The sequence below is a fragment of the Capsella rubella genome, unplaced genomic scaffold, assembly GCF_000375325.1.
Source record: "Capsella rubella cultivar Monte Gargano unplaced genomic scaffold, Caprub1_0 scaffold_3, whole genome shotgun sequence".
NCBI classification, from domain to species: Eukaryota; Viridiplantae; Streptophyta; class Magnoliopsida; order Brassicales; family Brassicaceae; genus Capsella; species Capsella rubella.
The window spans coordinates 5210251-5234844 of NW_006238921.1; the positions used below are offsets into that span (position 1 = coordinate 5210251).

A 24594-nucleotide genomic window follows, 5' to 3' on the forward strand; every position below is an offset into this window, starting at 1 on the left:
CGAACCAAAACTGAATTTAAAACCAAACTGATTTATATCCACACAAAATTATAACCAAAACCAAACCATACCATGAAATTTGATAAACCGATTAGACCAAATAAAAAAATAATGGTCATAAATTGAAAATTACGAACTACAGGAAATGTAATAACTTAGACTCAAAAGATGAACATAAACTTGGCCAAAACTTAGCAGTTGTATTCAGAATCGAAATAGATATATTTACATCCAAAAGTGGAACAATTGGTAGCTGAATTCAGATTTGTTTCAATATACCGAATGGACTTAGAAGAGCAAAGGCTGTGTTGTTTCATTGCGGCAGATAAACCCCCGGCTAAGAGATGCTTAATCTAATCTTCATTAACATCTTCTGTGAAGTCTTCAATAACCTCAGCTCTATTAGATTGTTTGTTCAACGAGCGCATCTCCTCGATTTCAACCGTTAACATTGCATCACAAATCACTTTGTTATTCTGCAGTTTACCTCGGCATCCTGGGATTTTAAGTAGTCATAGGGGAAAAAATCAGTATGAAAGGAAATGGGAACGGTGTCTCTATAAGACGCTATGGGCAAGAACTATCTTACCTGCTACAGGACAATTTGCATTTGGATTGTTGACTATGTAATGCAGGATTACAGCTTTCTCATAGACGTGCCTGCAATCCATACTGCAGCCAGAGAAGGATTAGAAAGACTCAGTATCAGTTCACCGCATAATCATCTATCATTCATGTAAATTATCCACCATAAAATGTGATTAACTCTACGCTACATGGAAGATAAAGTAATATTTCACATTCTATGATACATATGGAACTCATGATCGAGTAAATATGGATTTAAGGATCATCCTACATACACATGAAGCATGGGAGAGATCAAGCAAATCATCCATAAAAACAAGACATCCAAGCATTCATAGTACCTGCGAACTGGCTCTGTTAGTTCAGTGACAGGCTTTCCGCTCAAGGGGCATGTCATGTTTAGGAGAGGGCACTGAGTACTGGTCATGACAATGTCCTCTTCATCGTCACCAGGCATTGGTTCACCAGCATGATGAACGTTCTGCAGCAAAACATTGACACTAAATGAAAATCGGACTACAGACATATTAGATTCAAGCTAAGAATAGAAGTAAAAGACAATACTATTCTGAAAAAAAGGAAAATAAACTGAGGAACTAATGATGTAGATGCATACCCAAACAGCTTCCCTGAACTGACGCATCAAATGGTCATTTTGTGGCATTGAAGAAGGTGCAGCCTTGAGCTTTGTGAATTCATCATCAAGCAACTTCTGAAAGTCCGTTAACTGCAGTCATTAGAGTGAATTAGTCTGTGAAACCTAAAAGTAAGCAACTGACTAACTAATTATGTAACACCAGAAAGAGGAATGGGAGTACCTGTTCCCTAGGTTGGTACCCATTGGCAACAGACTGAATTGCTGAAGAACGGTGATTACAATCACTATATAAATTCAGTAGCTCAGCCACAGAATTTTCAAGATCTTTAACCTGTGGAACCCAAAAATATCAAAATGAACACCAAGTATAAAGAGCATTTAAGAAAAAACAAAGCCAGACATCAAGGAAAGAGTTAGGCGGGAGAGGACAATACAATGTCAGAAAGAAAGAGATATGTGATAACAAGTTGTACAGCGATACAATTAGCCAAGAATCAATCATAGAAGAAGAAAGTCGAAGCACCCTCAAGTTAATGTGAGGATCACTTATGATTAGCCAATACAAAAAAAAAAAACTCATGGAGATGAAACGGCTTTAGACTAAACTATTGAAGCAAAGAAGAAAAGCGAGTACAACTGCGCTATCGCTGAAAACACTTCGTCTCAAATCAATATATTATAGGGTTAATCAGACAAACGAAAAAATTGAATCCAAAATAATAACCCACCTTGTCAGTTTGATTTTCTTTCTCCAATTGAACAGCAATGTTCTTCATCATTGTCACAGCTTTGCGGATATCCTGCACATATAAATAAACAAAACCAGGCTACTATGAATAGCTTGAAGGCAAAGCCAATCCAGAGGAAAGCAAAAGATAAAGCAAATTCCTAGGCTATATTTTCCCCCAAATATGAAACCCCCTTGTTTACTTCTAACTAGTCAAAACCCATCATCAGCCAAAGCTCCTATTTCTCAAAGCTCTTGGAGGAAATTCTCAGAAACCGATATTCACATCAAAAAGGGGAGAAGGCAAAAAAAGTGAATGTGGTTTCGACGAAAATACTCACAGCAAGCGTGGAATTGTTATCAGATACAAGAACCAACGAAGCGTTTCGAATCCTTCCGGCAACTCCGTCGGAAGAGGTCGCCGTCTCCATAATTATCGCTCCTTCGCTCCAATTTTCTTCTTCCAAGGTTTGTTTTTGGAGGGAGAATTGGGAGTCGGAGTCTCGGAGATAGTGTGAGAGCCTGAGTTATACGGTGGAGGTTTGCGAAATAGAATGCGTGCCGTCTTGTGCTTCTATAACCGACACGTAGTTAATTTTGGTAAAGCCATAAAAAGGCCGCAGCCCAATTAAATCCACAACATAGCCCGTCTAGGGTTTGCTTAATAGACTGTGTGCCGTCTTATGCTACGATAAACGACACGTAACTAAATCGATTCAAACGTGTTAGACATGAGGACAACCAAAGATGGCATGCAGTTTAAGGATATAGATCTCTTAAAACGTCGTCGTGTTAGCTCCAATCCTCCTGCTCCGGGACTCGGAGTCGACGAAGCCGAAGGAAGGCCATAGCATCCGACTTCATCATCATCATCATTTGTATTTTCTACTGACCATTCTTCTAGTTTGAGAACATGAGCGATCAAGAAGGAGACTGGAATTTTTATCTCAGAATCCTAAGCAATAGCGCGCGGGATTCTACGGATCCTGCTTCTGATCCATCTATACTACAATCAGTACGCATCTTGTTTATATGAAGATATAGGTTCAGCTCGAAAATGGTACTGTTAGATGAAAAAGGGATTCATTGCTTGGGTTTTGTTTGAATGTGTGTGGTGGATTAGGTGAAGAAGCTACATGGGTTCTGTAAATTGGAAAACTCAGATGATCTTGTGGCTAGAGTTTATCCGCAAATCAATAAGGTCTTCCAGCGTTCGGTTGCTTCACTGTCTCAGTCCGATTCAGGGACGTCCAAAGGCCTTCTCTTGCTAGTATGTTACTCTCCCTTCGAATTCTTATAAACAATTTGTTTGAGCTTGTTTCAGATTATTCGTTTGGTTGTTTTACTGTTTTGGGTCCTAACGTATGGTGCATTCAAAGACTATGTGTTTGTGTTTCAGGCCATTCTTCAGTTTTTTCTTGATTTTGGGGATATGGTTCTGCACGATGCTGACCCAAGTTTGAGGACTTTCTTCCGCTCGTGTCTTAGCCGGTATGGACTTGCTTTTGTGTTTGATATATAGGTCGTATTGCTTGATTGTTCTTTCAGTCTGCTCATATATCTTTGCTACTATCAGTTTATGTAGATAATTCTTTGGTATTTTATTTGGGACATTTATGCTGATCTTTTCATGAATCTTCCTTTTAGTGAGTTTTCAGATAGTGCTGTTGCAGAGGCAACTTGTGAATTCCTTATTGCGAACAAGAGCAAGCTCTTAGCGTCTTTCCCAAACTTACTCCCTCAGGTATAAACTAGGAAAACTAGCCATATAATCCTCAGAAGTTTATTTTAGCTTTCAGCCTCAAGAAAATTACTCTCTTAATTAGCAAACACATTTCTTTCGTTATTCTGGTGTGCATCAACATCTGTAAGAGAACTGTATCTTGCTGTCCCCACAGATTTATGCAATCTAGCTGTTCCACTTTATCTTTCTTAACTTGTGTCCATGTACTTACTCACCACTTCAAAAATGAAGCCAGAACAGAAATACCATCTAATACAAGAAATTGTATCTGCAGTTTTTCCCGTTGTTGCTTAAGCTCATTGCCTGGAATTGGGAGAAGTAAGCTGGAAAATTCTTGCTATATTTTTTATTCCATTTTCTAAGTGATTATGTATCAAGGAAATAATATTTCATGCTTCTTATTTCAGGTTGGAAAAGTCCTTCCTGAAGATATTTCCCGGACTAATATCACCTGGGTCATTTCTTCCTCTGTTTCCATCTATTGTAGACTTGCCAAGTGAGTCTGCTTGTCTGAAAATTGCTACTTGATTTCGTATATTTCTTTCTACTCTAATTTGGAGCCCACTTGGGTGACTCCAACTGGTAACTTCCATGGATTTGAGCTTGTCTAGTAACTTTCCATAGATTGTTGGACTGTATTCTCTCAGCCTGATTGAGTGTGCGAGTGTACTGTGTACTAACTATATATCTTCTTCTAATTGTTTTTGCTAGTGTTGGTCGTGGCATTAGAGAAAGTGGAAAGAAGCTCGGGGTCAGGGTCAAGGGTTGGAGGTAGCATTGCTTCAATTCAGAAGAGTGCAGCTCCAGAGGTCTTATATTTCATAAATACATACACCGGGTTGACATTTCAGATACTCAATGAATGACAAGGATCCCTTGAATGCAGATGCTTCTTGCCCTTATGGATGAAGCCTATACTGGTTCAACCATCGGGGATGGAGGGGATGACTCTGAATCTGAAGATAACAATACAATAGATGTAGCTGACCCTCTGTTTCTGGAGCTTCTGAAGGACGAAAATGATGGTCTAGCTGTATGCCTCCTTCCTCGGGCTTTGCTTTATTTCAAATTCCCAACAGCAACAGTTCCATTTAAATATTTTCTATTAGTAAAAATTTAGGGGACTGTGTGAAAGTTGGGAGGTTTTTTAATTATCTAATATTTTAGAAAAACTGGAAGTGTTTAGTCAAATTTGTGCTGCAGGAAAGACACCGCGCTTCTCCTGCATTGAATGCAGCGCTGCAGGCTGCTGCAAGTGGTCCTCGGTCAGAGAGGATGAAGCAGACTCTTAAGATTGCTCCCCGACTTCTTGATGTCTACTTTAGTGTTACATTGCGAGATGCAAATGACTGTAAGATAATTAACATTCTTCCTAGGTTTATTTAGTTGCTAAAGAAGAATAAGTCAGTTACCAACTTAGTTAGGCCTTTGACCAATATTCCATTTCATGCTTGTTTTTCTTTCTTTCTATTACTTTATATTTTGCAGCTCTGATCTGTGCGTTAATCCCTCTACTCATGACAAGAAACTCTACAATGTTTCCAGATAAGAATTTTTCTCATGAGGTATCACGCATCTTCAGTATTGTTTATGATACTTCCTTTTCTGAATACTATCCTTAGAAAAGCATTCGAACATGCAAATTGACAATGTTTGTTGATTTCTCTCCTCCATATTTGAGTGGAGCGTCCATTTTGACATCCTACTGTTCTTCAGAAATCCAATGCTATTTTGACCTTTCATTGTATAAACCTGTATTGCTGCCATAGTAGACCTTATCTTACATAGATATTGTTTGCATATACAGATCCGTAGGAGGCTGCTGGAATTTGTACTAGCTGCGTTTCAGAGGTCTCCAAATTTCATTGCCCTGTTGAAAGTAATGTCTTCCTATTTTTCTAGATTTTTGGTTTCTGCTGTTAATAGCTTTTAGACTTTGGATTAGAAGTTTTCACAGTGCATTGCTAGATATACTAGTCAAAATCACCCTTCGCTCATGGTTTACTTAGTCTTATGATTGCCTCGTATATTCTCAAGGAGTAATTTGCCAAAATGCATTCTCCACTTCTTACATAATGCAGAAGCCTATAATTGACCGGCTTGGAGAAGCTTACGATGATGTTGCAAAGGTCAGTTTCTAATATTTCGATGGATTGGATGCTTTTTAAGATAAATCTCCTCTAAGCATTTTCTTCTGTAGAGAGAGTTAGCTTTACAGCTATGTTGGGCAATTGGAGAGTATGGTGGCGGGGGAGAATCACACAAGGAAGCTGCTCGCGAGCTTTTTGAAAGTTTAGAATTGCTTCTATATGAGAATCTCTCATCAAGGTATTTTAACTTTTGTTATATATCAGCATTCTGATTTGTCAGCCAGAAAACAGAAATGGTATTTACACTGTTTTTCGCAATTTGCTTCCCCAACAACCAAAAAAAGCCGCCTAGGTCTGAGACAAGAGTCTGGGAATGGTTCCAGAAGAACAACACAGTCAAGACTTTTGTGTTTTGTAGTGACAGCTATTGCAAAGCTTGCAACATATCACCGGGAATTGTTACCAAGAGCCCGTGTCGCCTTGGGAAAGGTACATGGAGACATATCAAATCCAGTAACGCACTTTTATTAGTGATCGGTTTAACTTATAAAATCAGGGTTCCACAATTATGTACATCATGTGTAGGTAGTAAGGTCTCGGATATCTGATGCAAGGGTTTGGAGACGAGCACATGATTACTTGGGACTAATGAACGAACCAGGAATCTGTTGGTCTGTGTTAGGACCTTCACGGGTTTCAGAAAAACGGTTTCCAGGCACGATAAACTGGAGCGAGGGGGGGCAAAAAATGGTCGCAAACATTCCATTTCACATTCTTAGTGAACAAGGAGGTAAAGAGACTCTTCTCATATCTCTATCAAAACTTGATTCAACAAATGTTACTGGAATTAGAATAGATCTAAAGTTTTGTGTCATTTTTTTGCAGGTCCTCCGTTCCATGACTTTGCTTTCTCCGATGTCATCCCCAAAAACTGATGAAACAAAGAAGTTTCAAGAAATTGTGTTTTGTTGTGTATAGTGAGAAAAACCCCATAGGTGTTTTTTCTGTGTGTACCAACCATCATCTGCAATATTTTTTTCTATCCAGCAGATGTCGTTTTGTAACCTTTAATTACTACTATTGTATGTTGTTGGCAAAATTCTCAACCTGACCCGGGTTGTTCCGGTTTAAATTTGGTCTCACGCCCGGTTAAATTACAAAAAAAAAAAAAACGAAAAGTTTAATCCGACACAATAATGACGAAATTGCTCATCGCCGTATTTGATCCTCTTTTCTAACAAATTCCGAAGGAGAAAATGCCAAAAAACAATACAGAGGTGTGGGTCCGGAGCTTAGCCGTAGACTCGAAAAACGACACCGTAGGGTTCAGGGCGGAGGTCGGCGGAGATGATTCTCTCCTCCACCACTGCACACTCATACATACGTCACTCGACTTGTGTCTCTACCTGTGTGTTAAAATAATAAGTAATCTCTTGGTACTCGAGTCTTTCCTTCTCCTTTTTCTCTATCTCTCTCTCTCTCTCCTTCTCTGTATTCTCATGCTTTTAAACAAAACAATCCACAATTATTGATCCTCAGCATCATTATGACTTTCTTATTTCTCCCAACAAAATCAGCAGCTGACATTGATCTATCTTATTGTTTTTACGAGTTTTCTTCTCAACTAAACGTAATACTTCTCTATAAAAAAAATATATATATAATGAAATTCATGAGATAACGTGTCGAGTTTAACAAAAAAAAATACCAAAAAAAAACTCGTCATGATAAAATTGTAAAAAAGTTTCAGATCAAAAGTTTTTGTAGTTAAATACAGAAAAAAAAATTGAGTTGAAATTTTGTGAGAAGCATAGGGGGTGAAAAAAATAGCAGGAGAAAGGGCAAAAAAAAAAGATGAAAGATGCATGCAAAAGATAAAGAGATGGGAATATATTTTTCAACGCGACGTTACCTTACTACAGATATGACGCGTCTATATCCTGACCGTCCGATTTTTTTTTCTTCAGACGCTGATGGATGGATGTGATTGCTTCTTTTGATTTGATGCATCCATGCACCTCTGTTTTCCCCTTTTTCATTTTTTCTTCCAATAGGTTTTGTCTTTAATGTAATAATAATGCTTTAATGCGTTATATAATTTTTTTTCGTAAAGAAGAAGTATCTTATTGCTCGCACTTCTAAACAGACAAAGATCCAAGGAGTATCCAATTGATTAACTTTATAACAGTTTAAAATAAACTTGATTTCTTTTTAAACTTTAGGGTGACGTAGAATCCCCTGAATTTTTCCAGTCACGCACGCTTTGCATGCTCAAAAGACAAATGTCCAATAATATCGTATAGTACTAGATCCTAACACATTTTAGCAAAAATAATTATATCCTATACACACACATATATATTCGTTTTGTGTGGTGTATTGTACACATCAACATCAACTCTGTCTGTCACTAGCTACTGTCAAATATCACATCAGTTGCTTGTAGAACAGGAGAAACACAGATCATTAAAAAAGGACCCTTTTTTTTTATACATTTCCACTTCCTTTATCTTTCAGCGTTTGGATACCTGGAGTTTTGTTATTTTTAGAGCTTTCTTTTTCTCTTCTGTGTGTTTGTGGATACCGACAATGGATATTGATGTGTTTAATGGTTGGGAGAGATCAAAATTCGAAGATGAAACCCTAATGCCACCTGGTTTTAGATTTCATCCGACTGATGAAGAGCTGATTACTTACTACCTCCTCAAGAAGGTTCTTGATTCCAATTTCTCTTGTGCGGCCATTTCTCAAGTCGATCTCAACAAGTCTGAGCCTTGGGAGCTTCCTGGTAAACCTACCTAATTCACCTTCTGTTTCACCTATTGCACCAAAAACTTTACCAAACTTGATAATGAATCCCATCTCTAGACTTTTGCTTTAATCGTCATAAACCCTAGTTTCAATCCCAAAGTTTTAGACTTTCCTCTGTTCTTTGCTGCCATTTCCAAATTGTAGGACTTTGCGATCAAATGTGTTAGTTTAGTTGTAGGACGTTGTAGGCGTAACAAAGATATTGTTGCAACTCTTTCAACTTTTATCAGTTTTAAAGATCTCACACTCTTGTTTTCAACACTGAACGTTAGTGACCAGTCCTTGTGTTCGGTTCTGAAACAGAGACATTGTCATAACTCGATGCAAAGTTTATAACTTTTCACTCTATACCTTTTTGGGCAGAGAAAGCGAAAATGGGGGAGAAAGAGTGGTACTTCTTCACACTAAGAGATCGAAAATACCCAACTGGACTGAGAACGAACAGAGCAACAGAAGCTGGCTACTGGAAAGCCACTGGTAAAGACAGAGAGATCAAAAGCTCCAAGACAAAATCACTTCTCGGGATGAAGAAAACTCTTGTCTTTTACAAAGGCAGAGCTCCTAAAGGAGAGAAGAGCTGTTGGGTCATGCATGAGTATCGCCTTGACGGCAAATTCTCGTACCATTACATTTCTTCTTCCGCTAAGGTAAACTTTTAAATCTCTCCATATAAATTTCACTTTTTCTTAAAACATATTATAATCAAAATGTTTACTTTGGTGTTTCGTTGTACACAGGATGAATGGGTTCTCTGTAAAGTATGTCTCAAAAGCAGCGTAGTTGGTAGAGAGACGAACTTGATCTCTTCTTCTTCTCCTGCCGGATCTGTGATTGCTCCGATCATCAATAACTTTGCCACGGAGCACGTGTCCTGTTTCTCCAATAACTCTGCTTCTCATGCCGAAGCAAGCTTTCCTACTACATACCTTCCCGCGCCACCACCGTCACTCTCGCCACGTCAGTCACGTGTCGGTGATGACGTGGCTTTTGGTCAGTTCATGGATTTGGGATCATCGGGGCAGATTAATTTCGATGCAGCAGCAGCAGCAGCGTTCTTCCCTAATCTACCTTCTCTGCCACCAACGCTGCTTCCTTCTCCTCCGTCGTTTGCAATGTACGGCGGAGGCTCCCCGAGTGTCTGGCCGTTTGCTCTCTGATGATCGTCATGCGGCTATAATCCATCTCTACTATCTTTTAATATTTTTATCTATCAAAAAGACCTTGTATTTTCTTAAATTAGTGCCTTTGTATTAGTCTCCAATCGTATCCTCTTGACTTGTCTTTGTTTTCATGTTTCTAAACATGACATCTCTTCGGATTTTCATATGCAACATATTTTCTAGTTTGAAAGCGTCCTAAAATGGTTAAATTAATATCTTCATCTTATTAAGAAAAGCTTTGAATATAGATTTTTTAGGAGACTAAATATAAAAAATGTACCAAATCTTAATTAATGACAGAAGGAAAATTACAAATAATGTATTCCTTTTTGTTTTTCTTTTTTTTTTGGTTCAACACAAATAATATATTCCTAAAAGCTATTTACTACATTTTGATCACAACCATGGGCCTTATGACCTAAATGGGCTAGGCCTTATATAAAGAGTAGCGTTTCCCAGTTGCCACGCGTTTGATGAAGCATCGGACTTAAGTCGTCATCAAAGAGGTACTTTTCGTCTCTACTCATTCTTGTTCGCAACGAAACAAATTTTGCTGAAAAGAAAGAATAATTAAAAAAAAAAAATCGCCATGGAAGACGTTAACCAGCTGTTCGATGCTGCTTTCGAGTTCGCACACTATCCTGGTAACTAAGCTCCCTCCTCGTACCACTTCCTTAATACCTATTTGTGCGATTGTTCTAATTCCGTCGTGATTGTACCATTTTTATCTCAGGCGTTCAAAATGAAGCGTCGGTTAAGGAGTTCCTCGATCGCTTCCCTCTTCCCGTCATTTTCAAGTGATTTTCGTCTTCCAACTCCGCTTAACTTTACGATTTCTGTTTGAATCTTAGTTTGTTCAGGGTTTAAGTAATTTCTTGGCTTCATTGGGTTTCTTTTTTGAGTTCTGGGTGCGTTTTAGTTGTTAACTGAGAATTCGTAATACTCGCGTGCAGGGCATTACAAACTGATCCGGACATCCCAGGTTTTGAAAACACGCTAGTGACTTGCTTGGAGAGGCTGTTTAAGACTAAGTATGGCGCCTCACTCATTCCTCAGTATATGGTAATACAATACTCACTGATTTCGATTTATAGATTTGTCTTTGAGCCAATTTCTCTATTTGTAGTCTGGTTTTTCAACTGTTTGGTGTTTGTTTTAAGCCTGTTCTGCAAGTTGGTCTCAAGGCGGATTCTGCAGTTGTGAAATCTCTGGCTTGCAAAACAGTAAGTGTCTATATAAGTCTTGGTTTATGCTTTTTCAAATGTTTGTCTAGTTTGTAGTGTTTGCTAATGTTGAAGTCTTGTTTCGGTTTCTCTTAAGGTCCTTTGTCTCTTGGAGAATTGCGATACAAACGATGTTTCCCCTGTTCAGCTAGTTGTTAGCAATGGCATATACCCCCTTCTGCTTGATTATATCATTAACAGGTGAGACGCCATGTTTTATTGTTCTAGATTATATTCTTACAGTTTTCTTCATTCGTATGGGATTTACTAAAGACCAACCAGAAATACTGATTGAAGCATAACGGTTACCAACGAGAAAGCCTTTGGATTTGTCTTGCGGGATTCAAATATGGCTTTAGTAACTCTAAATAGCTGCTTGCCTCAAAGTTCGCTATTGACATTTTTTTGTTTATTTCTGATTTTCTGTAGCGATGATGAAGTGGCACATGCTGCAAGCGAGACAATTAAGAGCCTAGCACGTTTTCCCGATGCAATGGTCTGTGTTTAATGTTTAACCAGTTATTCTGGCTCAGTGGCTAGTTCTTTTACACCATCCATTCCTGATTCATAAAATTCAATCCTCTTTTTCTACAGTCCATAATCTTCCCTTCTGAAACCAACGATGCTACACATCTTCGTAACCTTGCCGCAAGGTGTTCGTCACTGGTAATTCAACGCTTTATATAAATCCTTTTTACCATGATGTTCCATTCTTGTTTTCACATTACTATTATCCAACTGTTTTTCAGGCACGAGTCCGGGTTTTATCTTTGGTAGTGAAGCTTTTTTCGATATCTCGAAATGTAGCTTCAGAAGTTAAGAACTCGGGGCTTCTTGATTTACTGGAGGCAGAAATGAAGGGTACAAAAGACACTCTTGTGATCTTAAACGTTCTGGAACTCTACTATGAGGTTGGCCTCTGCCGTCTGAGATTAATATTCTATTTCCTTCCTTTGTTGCCCATGTTTGAAAGGAAAAGATAGAATTACGTTGAATATTTGTGCATGAACGCTGAAGTTAATGGAAGTGGAGCACAGTTCAGAGTTCGTGCCACAAACTTCGCTTATTCAGCTGTTTTGTTCTATCATCAGGTACAAACACTGTCAAACCTTTACCCATGTATGCAACTAAAAGAGTATGGATATATATATATATATATTAAGCTTCCATCAGCTCACCCTTCAATTTTTCTCTGGGTCTTATATTTTGTATAGTGGTTCATCGACGGGACCCTATGAAAAGTTAAGAGCAATGATGATAAGTGGCAGGCTCCTCTCGAAGGAAAATATCTACAACGTCGTGGAAGAAGCTAGTAAGTTTTCATCGTTTTTTTCCTTTATTAGTTAGAAAAATGTGATTGGTTTGTGTTTCCTTCTATATGCTTTCACCACAAGGAGTTTTTAGGGATTATGTTATGTTAAGACCGGAAGAGTTATACGGTTGTTCCCTGTCTCAAATTATCTGGGTCATTTTTGCTCCTATCATCAGATAATAAAAGCCTCTGTTTGCGATGCCTATGGTAAAGTGAAGAAGTTGACAAGTTAACAACAAATTGCTTTGTTTCTGAATGTAATCTATGAAAGATTATATAGCTTTTAGGGATAGACTCATCTTTTATTAGGCTTTACTGTAACTGGCAAAAATCCACTTTCACCTTTTTCCTGAATGCAGGTGTGAAGGCGTTAATTTCAGCCATTGATGGGAGTCTGGAGGCAGTGGAGATGAATGATAATGATGCACAGGAAGCAGCGATTGATGCACTTGGTCAGATTGGATCAAGTAAGTGGCTCACTTTCTTTGAAACTCCGTTTGTTGCAGTGGTGACAAGCATGGATTATAAGAGTGACTGACTAGATATTTGTTTTCCATGATTGTGTGACTTATATGTATATTTCGACAATAATATTTAGCAACGAAGGGTGCACATCTTGTCCTTTCAACTTCACCTCCAGCTGCAAGACACGTTGTAGCTTCTGCGTTTGATCGTAATGCACACGGAAAACAGTTGGTTAGTGTGTTATTGCTTCTCATCAGTTGAAATTGTACCCAGTATATGCTTTTTGGAAGCACTTTTAATATCCAATTTTCCCGTTTTATGGATTTCTAATTCTAGATAGTGATGGTTGATATATTGGTTCATTAGAAGAGACATTCATGATATTATTTGTCTCTGTTTGTAAATGGCATGTGCAGGCTGCACTGCATGCACTGGCAAACATCGCAGGTGAAACACGACCTAAGAGCAACAGAATAGTTGATGGAAAAGCTGAGGAAAGCCTTAGATGTTTGATATATGATGTTGCAGCACAGAGCACAAAACTAACCCCATCCGTTAGTTCATTTCCTCTTTTGCTTATTCTTTCTCATTAGGCGCAGGCTACATATGTTTATGTTCAATCCGTAGCCTTAGCTAATTGAAGCATGCCACACAAATCGCAGGGTTTATTTCTCGTAGTTCTTCAACAAAGCTCAGAGATTCGTCTTGCGGTAAAGCTTTAACCTCGGCATTTTGATATTTCAAAACTTCTCCACCTTTATTTTTCTGGTTGGAAAATTCAAAATGCTACACTACATTTCATTTCAAACAAAAGTTAAACCTTTCTTTTGTCCTTCTACACAAAACTCGGATACATGTTGATCAGTTTATCTCACATTTTAAGACCTTTACCCATTTCCTAGAGGGAACTATGTGTTTTAACATGTAGTTTACAATGTCGTTTGCAGGGCTATAGAACGTTAACAGCATTGGTGGCTCGACCATGGTGCCTAGTGGAAATCTTGTCTAAAGCAGAGATTATAAACATAGTTACAGATGCAACTACTGAAACTGAGAAAATAGGTAAACCAAGTAGCACTCCTCACATCACACACACTAGCCATTGTATTGGCTTCTTTCTCCCTTAGCTCCTTTGATCTATGAGTCTAAATCTCACATTTAATTTACTCAGCAATGGAAGCAAGGTATAACTGCTGCAAATCAATTCACGAAGCCTTCTTGTGTAGTAATTTTGCTGATGACTCTCGTCATCTAAAAACCGGTGAAAAGGTTCCATCGTTTTTCCTCTACTCACTTTACTTGAACAAACATATATCTTCTTTTGCTTGTTGTTGACATGTTTGAAATTTGTTGCAGCTGCAAGAAGCTGTTCAAAATGGTCCGTATATGTCGAAGAAGTACAGAGACGCACGACCAGAAGTAATGACAGGCGAAGGATTTTGAAGACATGACAAAAGAAAACTTACTTTTTCGTTGACGAAAGTTTTTTTTTTTTGTTTTGTTTTTAAATCTTCTTTGTTGTTCAACAAGTATACTTTAGTTCCTATAGAAACAGTAAAAAGTTTCAAAACGAGATCTAGGACTATGGCGTTTGAAATTTGTGTGTTTTTATTTTTATTTGGTGTTGAACATTGAGTTAATCAAAGAGAAATGGAAATTATGAGTTGGTCCGTTTCTGGTTTGCCATATCCCATATGAGATAATAAAACACAGTGATTGAAACGTTGTTAAGCAATCAACTAAGGGTAGTATAGTAATTACGTTACGTTTCCAGACATCATCTCTTCCTTTATGGATAACACTGGTTCGAAATGGAGCCATTATACTCTTTACTAACAGAGCAGAGAAGAGAAGAGGAAGCCTTGTAGAAATCGATGGCGACGATAGTGCAGTGTCTTTCTTCCTGTGCGACCCTCGAATCTCAATTCAAAGTCCTTTCGATTAAGGGAATCTCTTGTTCGTCATCATCTTCTTCCTTCTCCACTCGTCGTGCTTCGTCGGCTGCTGTGTGCTCTTCCCTTAGCTTCTCTCAGAGCGTTTCTCAATGTGTCGCCTTCTCCTCCGGTAAAAAAATCCCTACTTCAGAATCGTGAATTTTATCCTGTTCGTGGAGTATCGTTGAAATGTTTATGCTACATTTTAAATTTCATTCGTGCTCTTTTGTTTTCGATAGTGGCAAAATTTTAGGCCTTTGGGATTGAAATTGTACATGTTTCGATAGGGAATATGTGGGAACAGAAGCCAATGAGGCAATTGATTGTGTGTGAGGCTACTGCTCCGACGAAGAAAGCTGATTCAGCTGCTAAGAGAGCTCGCCAAGCCGAGAAGAGGCGCATTTACAACAAATCTAAGAAATCTGAGGCGCGTACACGGATGAAGAAGGTAATCTTGTAAACTTCATGATGTTTCTCTCAACATTATGTTGGAGTGCTCTTTGAAGATAGGATACAAGATTGTTGATAAGCTTGTAGGTGTTGTTCCTCTCAAGTTTTACTGATAAGTTAGGTGGATTCAATATTAGGGAATGTAGGAAACCAGTAAACAACACTCAACATTGGAATCCAAGTAGGTGGATTAGTTATCAATGGATTTATCCAAAATTGAACTCAACTGGAGGCTGTTGAGACTGTTTCATGTTGTAATTGGAACTTATGAGAGTCTAAAAAAGTCTTGATAGTTTATAATAACTTATTATCCTCGCAACTATAAGAATTGTAATTGTTTGTAATGAACTTTCTTACATACATGCAAGGTGAGAGTAAAATCCATTTGAGTTATATATATTCTTAACAGGTCTTGGAAGCACTTGAGGGACTCAAGAAGAAAGCTGATGCGCAACCTGATGAGATAGTATCCGTGGAAAAACTTATAGGAGAGGCTTACTCTGCAATTGACAAAGCAGTGAAGGTTAAGGCGCTACATAAGAACACCGGTGCCCGTAGGAAGTCTAGGCTGGCAAGGAGGAAAAAAGCCGTTGAGATTCACCACGGTTGGTATGTCCCAGACGCAGCAGCAGCATCAGAAGCTGTGACAATGGCTGCATAAGAACATGGAGCAGGATAATGGAAATTTGTTTTTGTTACTAGATCTTTCAAAATCAAAATCTGTTTTCTTTATAATGTACATTTAGTCGCTTTCAGACTCTTCTTTTGTTAAGTTCGAGCTAAACATTTTGTCTTCTACTCTTGGCTTGGTCTTGTTCTGGTTAAGTAACATCTCAGTTCTTGGCTCTGGCACCATTCCTCTTGACAACATCTCTTGAAAGTGACTTAATGCTTCTTTAATTTTTCCCTTTGTATGCAGACCATGGATTCTAATCGTATATGTTCTCTGATCTGGTCCTAATCCACTTCTCTCCATCTTCCCCCATATCTCTCTCACTTTATCTTCATTTTCCCATTGAACATATAGCCTAAACATCAAGTTGTACAAGTCGCTTGTCATTTCACACCTGTTCTTTCTCATCCTCTCCAAAACGGCCTCAACATCCTTAGGCTTCTGCGAATACTTAAGCAAGTAACCGAATGTCACATCGTTGGGAGAACAACAACTACCTTTATGTTCCATCTCTTCCACAAGCTCCCAAACCTTCTCTGTTCTCCTAATCTTGCATAGATGCTTCAAAAGCGAGTTATAGGTCACAACATTAGGCAAGCAACCCTTCTCACCCATCTCTCTGAATACTTCAAGAGCCTCTGGGATTCTCTTCTTGAAACACAAAGCATCAATGATGTTATTGCAGATCTTAACATCGGGGTTTCGTCCGGTTTCCCACATTGCTCTGTATAGCTCCATGGCCTTTCCCACTTTCCCCTTCTTCGTCAACGCATTTATCATTGTTCCATAGCTGACAACATCTGGCCTACATTTAGAAGCAATGATATCTTTCCAAATCCTCTTAGCTTCATGAACATTTCCCAAAACACACCAACCATTGAGAATAATATTCATGGCTTTTATATCGCAACCAAACTCTCTTCTACGAGAGGACAACAAGGTTTCTGCAAATTCGACATGCTTATACCTACACAACCACATCAAAAGCCCATGAAATGCAACCAGATCATCCTCTATCCCAAACTCTCTCCTCCTCTCAAAGACTCCTACGGCTTCATCTACTTTGTGCGCAGCAGCGTATCGGTTGAGCAAAACGTCATATGTCTTCTCGTCAACAAACCCATCTCTACTAGACATTTCGTCGAACAGTTGGTGGAACTCTTCAAAGCGCCGCATTTTACCAAGAACATCGAGAATCTCGTTAAACACCAAGGAGCTAGATAGGTAAACAGATTGTTGAATGATCAATTGGTAAAGTAAGTAAGCCGGTCTCCAATCAGATCGATTCCAATTAAGCACTCCTAGAACCAGCTCCTCCGTTAACCCAATCCCGCACTTACCGAGAATCCGCTCAATCTCTTCAGATGAACTTCCGCGGTGATTCTTAATGATGTTATGAACATCATCAACAGCAGTAGTAGATTGCTTGACATTGTCGTTGGAACTTGCGCCGGGAGCAGCAAGAGAATGAAGAAAGTGCGTGGCTTGATTAACACCTAGAAAGCGAAACCCAGGGAGTGTGATGTTGTTCTTATGATCCGGCTTCTCTGGAGGTAAAACACGGCGAAGAAAGAACAGAGATGAGGAAGAAGAGATATGGCGTCGCCATAGAGCATTTTGTAGCTGAAGTAAGATTTCAATTTTGCTTTTCCCACCCATTTTCATAAACTCTCCAAAGTACGATCTTTAGAAGCAAAACATATAACAAATACAAAATAACTGCATTAAAAAAAACTTTTTGATAATCAAATAGTTCTACCAAAAAAAATAAGGATAATAAAATAGTAACTTGTTTACATTATTAGTGAAACGTAAAAGATAATATATTCAAACAAATTGGTATAAAATATTTAAATTCCGAGATCGGGCAGATTCTGTGGCCCGAGGGTGGAAAACAAAAACCCAATCCATTATCCATGGCGTGAAGACAGATGTAGCTGTCGTAAAAGAATGCAATTAATTTAAAAGTAACAAGAATTAATTAGTGTAAACATAATATTAAAACAAGGTTTATATGAATAAATAAATCCATCTTAATTTGGTGCCGTCAATGTTAAATATTTACCGTCCGTCTTTTAGGAAACAAAACAAACGGCGGGCCCACCGCCGTTAGAATCTCTCTCTGTTAGCCGACGCGGCCACCATTCTCTCTCCTCTTGTCTCCCCATCTCTCTCCGTAATCATTCTCCACGCGTCGCGTTGACCACGTGGCACTATACATCTTTTAAACAAACAAAAAGATAAATGAAAACTTCTTTAGAAATTTTATAATTTAATTAAATAACGAGTGCGTTGTGGGCTCATGTTTGTTTTTTGGGCGGAGGGGCGGCTATGTAGGCTTTTATATTTTTTTATTTTCAAGAGAAAATAAAAAAAAAGCAGTCAAACTCAGAGTTGAATTGGAGCTGAGAGTCGAATAAGTCACGCACAACGCTCTTCTTCTTCTTATTTCACGCGATCGCCGTCGGCACGTGTTTAACGGTGAGATTCACGCTCCTTCTTGGTTACGCGTTTCCCTCAGCCGCGCGTCCTCTAGGTGCTGCCACGTATTTTCATCTTTTTTCATTCTTTGGTTTCTTCTACTCTCTCTCTCTGCTTTTCAGGCGCCGCTGCTAAATTTATTTCCTAGTTTTTGAATTTACTCTTGTCTTTATTAATATCACCTCCCTACTTATTATAATGCCCATTTCCGAATGTGTGTATATTTAGTTTTATAAGCACTCGTACATATACAATTATACATGGTAAATTTATTTCTAAACTAAAATTTGAGGTAACAAGTGTATTTGAATAAATTTATTCAGTGCTTCTTTCTCTTATAAGAATTAAAGTTGGAGTCGACTATGATAAGGGAAAAACAGAGTGAGTCTAAATAATCATAAGTTTAATATAGTAGTATAATACATATATGGAAACAATGCTGCATATGTGGCTGATAATAAGCACTCTCATTTGAAACAAATTTCATAACTAAGCGTGTGCAAATTCAACTAATTTATTATACTCTCACTGCCTATCTTTTTTAGAGGAAAGCAAAGCTTTTAAATCCTAAATCACGTGAGCATAAGGAACAAAACACTTCTTAATTCATAATCATGATATGGGATTACATTTCTTAATTGGGGATCCCTGGTTAACTAAAAAAAAAAATCTTATCAGCATTTATGGGAATACATTGTGTTGTGTGGGCAAAACAGCATACTCCACGCATCTCCATTAAATGCGTTAAAAATTGTCCGTGTTTTTGCAATTTTTTTTCTATATTGAACAACCCTTGTATCTAATTTTTGTTACAAAATGTATCAAAAGAAATAAATCTAGCTCATCAATAAAATAATATTGTTAAAAAAAGAAGTTTAATGCATAGATTTTATATTTTAATTCCCTTATTCATTAGAAATCTTTAATGCAAAGATTATATAGTTTAACTCCCTTATTCCTAATTATTCATCAATAAAAAAAAAATACAAAGATAAAGTGTTATTCAAAAAGAAAATTAAAGTAATTAATTCTGTATCTACATCCATCTCTATGTTTTTTGACAATGCATCTATAACAGTTTTTTAAAAAATACATCAATAAATCATTAATATTGATCAAGAAAAAAATTGAAAAACGCTTTGGTGTGGTAAAAAAGATAAAAAGAAACGAAGGGCTGATAGAAAAAGCAAAATTCTATGTAAAAAGGAAACAAAAACACGTGGCAAAGGATAAGTGGTGGTAAAAAGAAAAGAAGAGAGAAAAAAAACCATGAAAACCGCTGGTGTTTTTTAAGAGAAGCCGCTAAAACCATTTACAGGCTTTGACTGTTCACAACAAAGCGCCCCAAAAGGAGCGTCGCTTTTACTCTCTCCCATCCCATCTTATATATAAACAACTCTCTCGTCTTCCTCTTATTCCTTCAATTATCTCATCATCCTCTATCTCCTTCACACCCACTCTCTCTCTCTCTCTCTCTCTCCCCACGATATGGCCAAGATAGGCTTGAAACCCGACCCGGTGACTACTAACCCGACCCATAACAATAATCATAATAATAATGCCAAGGAGATTCGTTACAGAGGCGTTAGGAAGCGTCCTTGGGGCCGTTACGCCGCCGAGATCCGAGATCCGGGCAAGAAAACTCGAGTCTGGCTCGGTACTTTCGATACTGCCGAGGAGGCGGCGCGTGCTTACGATTCCGCGGCGCGTGATTTTCGTGGAGCTAAGGCTAAGACCAATTTCCCCACTTTCCTCGAGCTCAGTGATCAGAAGGTCCCTGCCGGTTTCGCGCGTAGTCCTAGCCAGAGCAGCACCCTCGACTGCGCTTCTCCTCCCACGGCGGTCGTTCCGTCTGCAACTTCTGGGATTGTTCCCCCGCAGCTCGAACTTAGCCTCGGCGGCGGAGGAAGCGGCGCGTGTTATCAGATCCCGATGGCTCGGCCTGTTTACTTTTTGGACCTGATGGGAACCGGCAACGAAGGACGTGGACAGCAGGCTCCTCCTGTGACGTTTAGGTCGTCGTCGGTGGTGCATGGTGCGACGAAGATGGTGGCCTGTGGGGCACAGAGCGACTCAGACTCGTCATCGGTGGTTGATTTCGAAGGAGGTATGGAGAAGAGATCTCAGCCGTTAGATCTAGATCTAAACCTGCCTCCGTCAGAACAACAAGCCTGAGCTTTGAGCGGTGTCGTTTCTTTTCGAAGCGCCATCCGTTTTCTTTTTTGAGCTGAGAGAATCTGTTTTCTCCTTAGTTTTCTTTCTTTCTACCTCTCTCTGTCTCTCTCTCTCATCTCTCAGACGAAATTATTAATCAGTTTTTTTAGAAAGAAGAAGAAAAAAAATCAAATCTGAGAGAGAGATGAGAAAAATATAATTTTAGCTGACATGGATCGTTATGTACATATTATTACATAACCGGAGATCTGAACTTTTGTTGTGTGTTTTCTAAATCTTTTTTTTGCGACTTGGCTTCACAATCCAATGTTGTTTCTATGTTTTTTTTTTTTTTTTTTTGTTGCTGTTGTTCCAAATTTTAAATCAAAATAATTTGGTTATCCTCAGAATGATTGCTGTCTAATATTCTAATTTCCTAAGTATCTTTAGAATGATTATTACTGCATACAGTATGTAGTTTGATATTCCGGCGGCTTCTTCTATATTGGTCTTCGTCCATCCTATCTTATATTAAACCATCCTTTCCAAAATAAAATAAAATAAAAAATCGAAGGCCTAAAATTACATATAAGCAATCGTGTAAGTTGAGTATTAGAAAATCCAAAAAAATAAAAGTGAGACTGATTAAAGAAAAATGAAAAAGGTTAGTTAGTTGAGTAATATCGTCGGCGTCGTCGGGCAAATAAAAACAAAGGTCCAAATTTTGAGCAGACACGCAGCCGGCGTGGGTGGACCCCAATCGTTTGTTCAAACTGCGGCGTATGTTAGAAACTCAAAATTCTTCTTCTTCGTGCTTGCGTCATTATACTTTTTTTTGGGTCCACTTTACATAGTACGGACATACTCGCTAACCTTTTTTTTTCTTCTACTTCTTCTTGTGGATTAGTTTTGTTTTGCAGATGAAAACATTATTAACACTCTTATTAGGTTCTGACAGAGAAGAACCTAGACTTTTAATTTGATTAGATTCTTAAGTTCTGAAAAGAAAAAATAATAATAAGAAATGCCGTAATAAAACAAAAATGATTTTGCTAAAAAGAAAAAACGAACAAAGATAAAGAGACAATAATATGTATTTTTTATTTTTTTTGCATAAAGATTTCTAATCGAGTATTTGTTGTCGGCAAAGATTAAAACAAAAAAAGGAGTCAATAGACTAGACTAGATATTGGTTTTAAAAAAATATTACTAGTATTCTTTTAAAAATAATTATGACAATGAATTGATTCAGAGTTGAATTGGCCTAAAAAAAACAATAGTATCATTTGACCTTTAAATTTAATATATATATATATATATATAGCGTTATTTTTTTAATTTATCCGTTTTGGCCAATTAATTCTAGATGGCTTGGATTTACTATTGGGGCGAAATGATTTATTTGGGGAATGCAAAAATTTTACATGTGAAAATATAATGATGGTGAAATGTAATGTATGAATAGAAGGAGTAAGATTCAAATGATGCAAGAGGAAAAGAGCAATAATTTAACGTTTGAAAGAAGGGAAAATAAAAGGTAAACGACGACGTATAGAAAAGAGAAGAGAGAGAGAGAGAGATGATTAAAAAGCGGCTTTGGCTTCATAATGAGAGGCAGAGAAGAGAGAGAGAGAGGGGTTTGATTGGGATTCTTGTCTCCAACTCTGCCATCAGAAAGAAGAGTCAAAATATTAGTATAGCTATCCCTTCGTGATTCGCGTGTACTTCATCCGACGGCCAGATTCTATCCTTTATCCACGTGTTCCAATCTATGAATTTTTTCATATATATAATAATTTACGAGAAAATTAAAAGAGAGAGAGGCGGCACCGACGGCCAAGCGAAAAAGGCAGCGCGAGTGACCCTTTTCATAAGGAGAGACCGAATCAGAGACGATGGCGCCCACCCCTTTTTTTTTTTTTCTTTTCTTTTTCTTAGTAATATTTATGAGAATATAGTACTTTGTAGTATTATTATTATTATTTCAAAGTCATTCTCTTAAATCTAATGTTTTTACAAACAAACTTATTTCCAGAAATAACCAAATGTTTTACTCATGTTTTTACCATATTCAACACACGGTTAATTTCACACAAGTAGAAAAACTAAGAATGTAAAACAAAGTAAGAGAAACATTTTTGTTATTTTTTGGACACGTTTATGATTTACTTATTTTTTTCTAGTACAAGTTTGGACATTCTGGCATATCATAATTAACTTTTGCGTGTTTTTTTTGTGTGTTATTTATCTAATTAACTTTTAAATATTTGTTTCATTTCTGTTTTACAATGAAAATTTTTTCCCTAACGGAATTTAAGAAGCATGACTCGAAGACGGTTTGAGCTGCTCTTTATTTGTAACTGGGGTTAATAAAAAACCGGAAATGGAGAAGTACCAAGAAAGAAGTAGCGTTGCGTGTGTTTGGAAATGAGCATGTGGCGCGCGTGTGAAAGTGGCATGGGATTGTAAATTCCGTGTTGACGAGGTTTATGTCGGGATTCTGGGTTGTCTTCACGTGCATCTCCACCGTCCGATAAAGTTTGATTCTCACTGTCTTTTTCTTTTTTTTCCATTATTGTTTTTTAATTACTACTATGCATTTTTGTTTACGTGAAGGACTCCGTAAATTGAGGTATTTTCATTTTTGGCCCCTCATCTCATCTTGCTCCCAAAACAGAACCCCACCTCCCACCATTTCTTTTTTTAATTCCATCATAAACTTTACAATTAGATTAATTTTCAGATTAAAAGCTACAGTATAAAGTTGAAATTAAAATAGAATAAAATGCCGAGAAATAGGCACACCAATTAGAAATGCACATGGACGATGATGGGAGTAATGTTGTATATAAAATTAATAAGATACAGGTTAGTTGCAGATACGGATATCAGGATCACATATATCTTAATTAAAACTATATGAGAGTGGATAAATTAATAATACATAATTGGTTTATATCCGTTTTAGCCGGAAAAAAAGAAAAAATAAAGTATATTTTATAAAGAAATAGTGATGGGGAGACACGTGTGAAACAAGATTAGCTGCGGCGGCCGCTTTTTATTGGGTGGAACCCCACACGGTTGATAATAAGTGTCATCCAGAATCTCAAACCCAACCAACCAGATTTTTTCCCTCCCTTTTTCTTCTTCTTCTTCTTCTATCTCTCTCACCTTAATTATTCCAAGTCGGCCACATAATTTTATTATTTTGCTTATTGGTCCTATTACTTTTTGATCTTTTACATTTACAACCCCAACAAAAACTCTACTATCTCAATCATCTTCTTTTTATTAATGGCGCGCACACACTCTGCATTCAAAACTCTCAGGACTAAATTTATTCCGGTTCCTACACGCACCGCTTCCCAATTACTAGTTTCTAAAGTTAACATCATCATTATTCACCAGCATTTCATTTATTCTGGACATGATTTTTTCACTATTTGTTTAGTTTTAGATGGCCTTTTTTACCAGATCAAGTTAGTAACATAACACTATATGTCAATCCTAAGTTCCTAACCATGAGAGGGCTTCAAAGAGTTGTGTGTTTCGAAAAAGGTAATAGAGGGTTCTCTTCTCGGTTCTCGAAGAAGAAGAAGTGAGGAGAATAATAGTGGTGGAAAAAAAAGAATAATAGTGGTGGGGGAGAGTATGTATATACTTAATTTTGAAAAGAAAAAAAGTATATATATATAAATGGAACCAATGGGAAGGAGGCACGCAAGGGTGGCTTCACCTGGACACATGTTACCAAATATGGGGACAGGTGGCGCTGTTAAATGTCGTAACGTGACAGACAGTCACTATATATGGTTGCGTCGTCGTCGGCTGTGCGTGTGACGCTGATGACATTGTACTACTCTCTCACGTGTGTGGCCGCGCGTGAAATAGGTCCCAGCTTTTGTGGCGCGGCGCGTGAGCCACGTGTACGACTTTTGCTTCCTTTATTTCCATTGGAACTCTCTGCAGCGAACCGAACAAGAACAATAAGCTTATTCCCATTTTACGTATTTATTATACTTATAACACATCCCTGTACTGAATAATTTCAAAAGTCACTATCTAAATTCTTTCTTTTTTTTTTGTCGTCTATCTCTATTCTTTTTATTAGTCTCTTTAAAATAAAAAAATATAGTACGCATTTTTCACCCTGATTTTGTGTGTTTTAAAAAAGAAAACAAAAA

At 37.8% G+C, this 24594-nt stretch overlaps 7 protein-coding genes across 7 annotated transcripts; 5 read left to right on the forward strand and 2 right to left on the reverse strand.

Annotated features, from left to right (window-relative positions):
* Positions 1-91: 91 nt before the first annotated feature.
* LOC17892582 (E3 SUMO-protein ligase MMS21) lies at positions 92-2423 on the reverse strand. Its single transcript, XM_006298251.2, has 7 exons — positions 2255-2423; positions 1915-1986; positions 1407-1517; positions 1205-1315; positions 930-1069; positions 590-672; positions 92-496 (listed from the first exon to the last, which is right to left on the reverse strand). Exons 1-7 carry the CDS (start codon positions 2342-2344, stop codon positions 354-356), a joined length of 750 nt encoding a protein of 249 aa, XP_006298313.2. The 5' UTR covers positions 2345-2423; the 3' UTR covers positions 92-353.
* Positions 2424-2719: 296 nt separating this feature from the next.
* On the forward strand, positions 2720-6887 carry LOC17890820 (AP-5 complex subunit zeta-1). Its single transcript, XM_006300111.2, has 16 exons — positions 2720-2928; positions 3037-3183; positions 3313-3404; positions 3561-3657; positions 3932-3975; positions 4065-4153; positions 4369-4466; positions 4544-4690; positions 4861-5008; positions 5146-5222; positions 5465-5536; positions 5739-5786; positions 5858-5985; positions 6092-6236; positions 6333-6537; positions 6633-6887. The coding sequence occupies exons 1-16, from the start codon at positions 2827-2829 to the stop codon at positions 6680-6682; spliced, it is 1689 nt and encodes a 562-aa protein (XP_006300173.1). The 5' UTR covers positions 2720-2826; the 3' UTR covers positions 6683-6887.
* Positions 6888-8157: 1270 nt separating this feature from the next.
* On the forward strand, positions 8158-9900 carry LOC17893894 (protein CUP-SHAPED COTYLEDON 1). The gene is made up of 3 exons (XM_006296554.2): positions 8158-8535; positions 8922-9205; positions 9296-9900. The coding sequence occupies exons 1-3, from the start codon at positions 8337-8339 to the stop codon at positions 9713-9715; spliced, it is 903 nt and encodes a 300-aa protein (XP_006296616.1). The 5' UTR covers positions 8158-8336; the 3' UTR covers positions 9716-9900.
* A 348-nt stretch (positions 9901-10248) lies between these two features.
* Positions 10249-14390, forward strand: LOC17892281. Its single transcript, XM_006297374.2, has 17 exons — positions 10249-10362; positions 10452-10515; positions 10672-10780; positions 10879-10941; positions 11039-11142; positions 11371-11437; positions 11536-11607; positions 11691-11852; positions 11959-12032; positions 12156-12253; positions 12613-12720; positions 12852-12949; positions 13135-13272; positions 13381-13428; positions 13666-13780; positions 13890-13987; positions 14075-14390. The coding sequence occupies exons 1-17, from the start codon at positions 10308-10310 to the stop codon at positions 14159-14161; spliced, it is 1560 nt and encodes a 519-aa protein (XP_006297436.1). The 5' UTR covers positions 10249-10307; the 3' UTR covers positions 14162-14390.
* Positions 14391-14535: 145 nt separating this feature from the next.
* On the forward strand, positions 14536-15900 carry LOC17893401 (30S ribosomal protein S20, chloroplastic). The gene is made up of 3 exons (XM_006298532.2): positions 14536-14782; positions 14940-15100; positions 15512-15900. Exons 1-3 carry the CDS (start codon positions 14593-14595, stop codon positions 15761-15763), a joined length of 603 nt encoding a protein of 200 aa, XP_006298594.1. The 5' UTR covers positions 14536-14592; the 3' UTR covers positions 15764-15900.
* On the reverse strand, positions 15779-17470 carry LOC17893503 (putative pentatricopeptide repeat-containing protein At3g15200). Its single transcript, XM_006299974.2, has one exon. It carries the CDS (start codon positions 17438-17440, stop codon positions 15845-15847), a length of 1596 nt encoding a protein of 531 aa, XP_006300036.2. The 5' UTR covers positions 17441-17470; the 3' UTR covers positions 15779-15844.
* A 2101-nt stretch (positions 17471-19571) lies between these two features.
* On the forward strand, positions 19572-20815 carry LOC17892969 (ethylene-responsive transcription factor 4). The gene has a single exon (XM_006298416.2). The coding sequence runs from the start codon at positions 19745-19747 to the stop codon at positions 20429-20431; it is 687 nt and encodes a 228-aa protein (XP_006298478.1). The 5' UTR covers positions 19572-19744; the 3' UTR covers positions 20432-20815.
* Positions 20816-24594: the final 3779 nt, after the last annotated feature.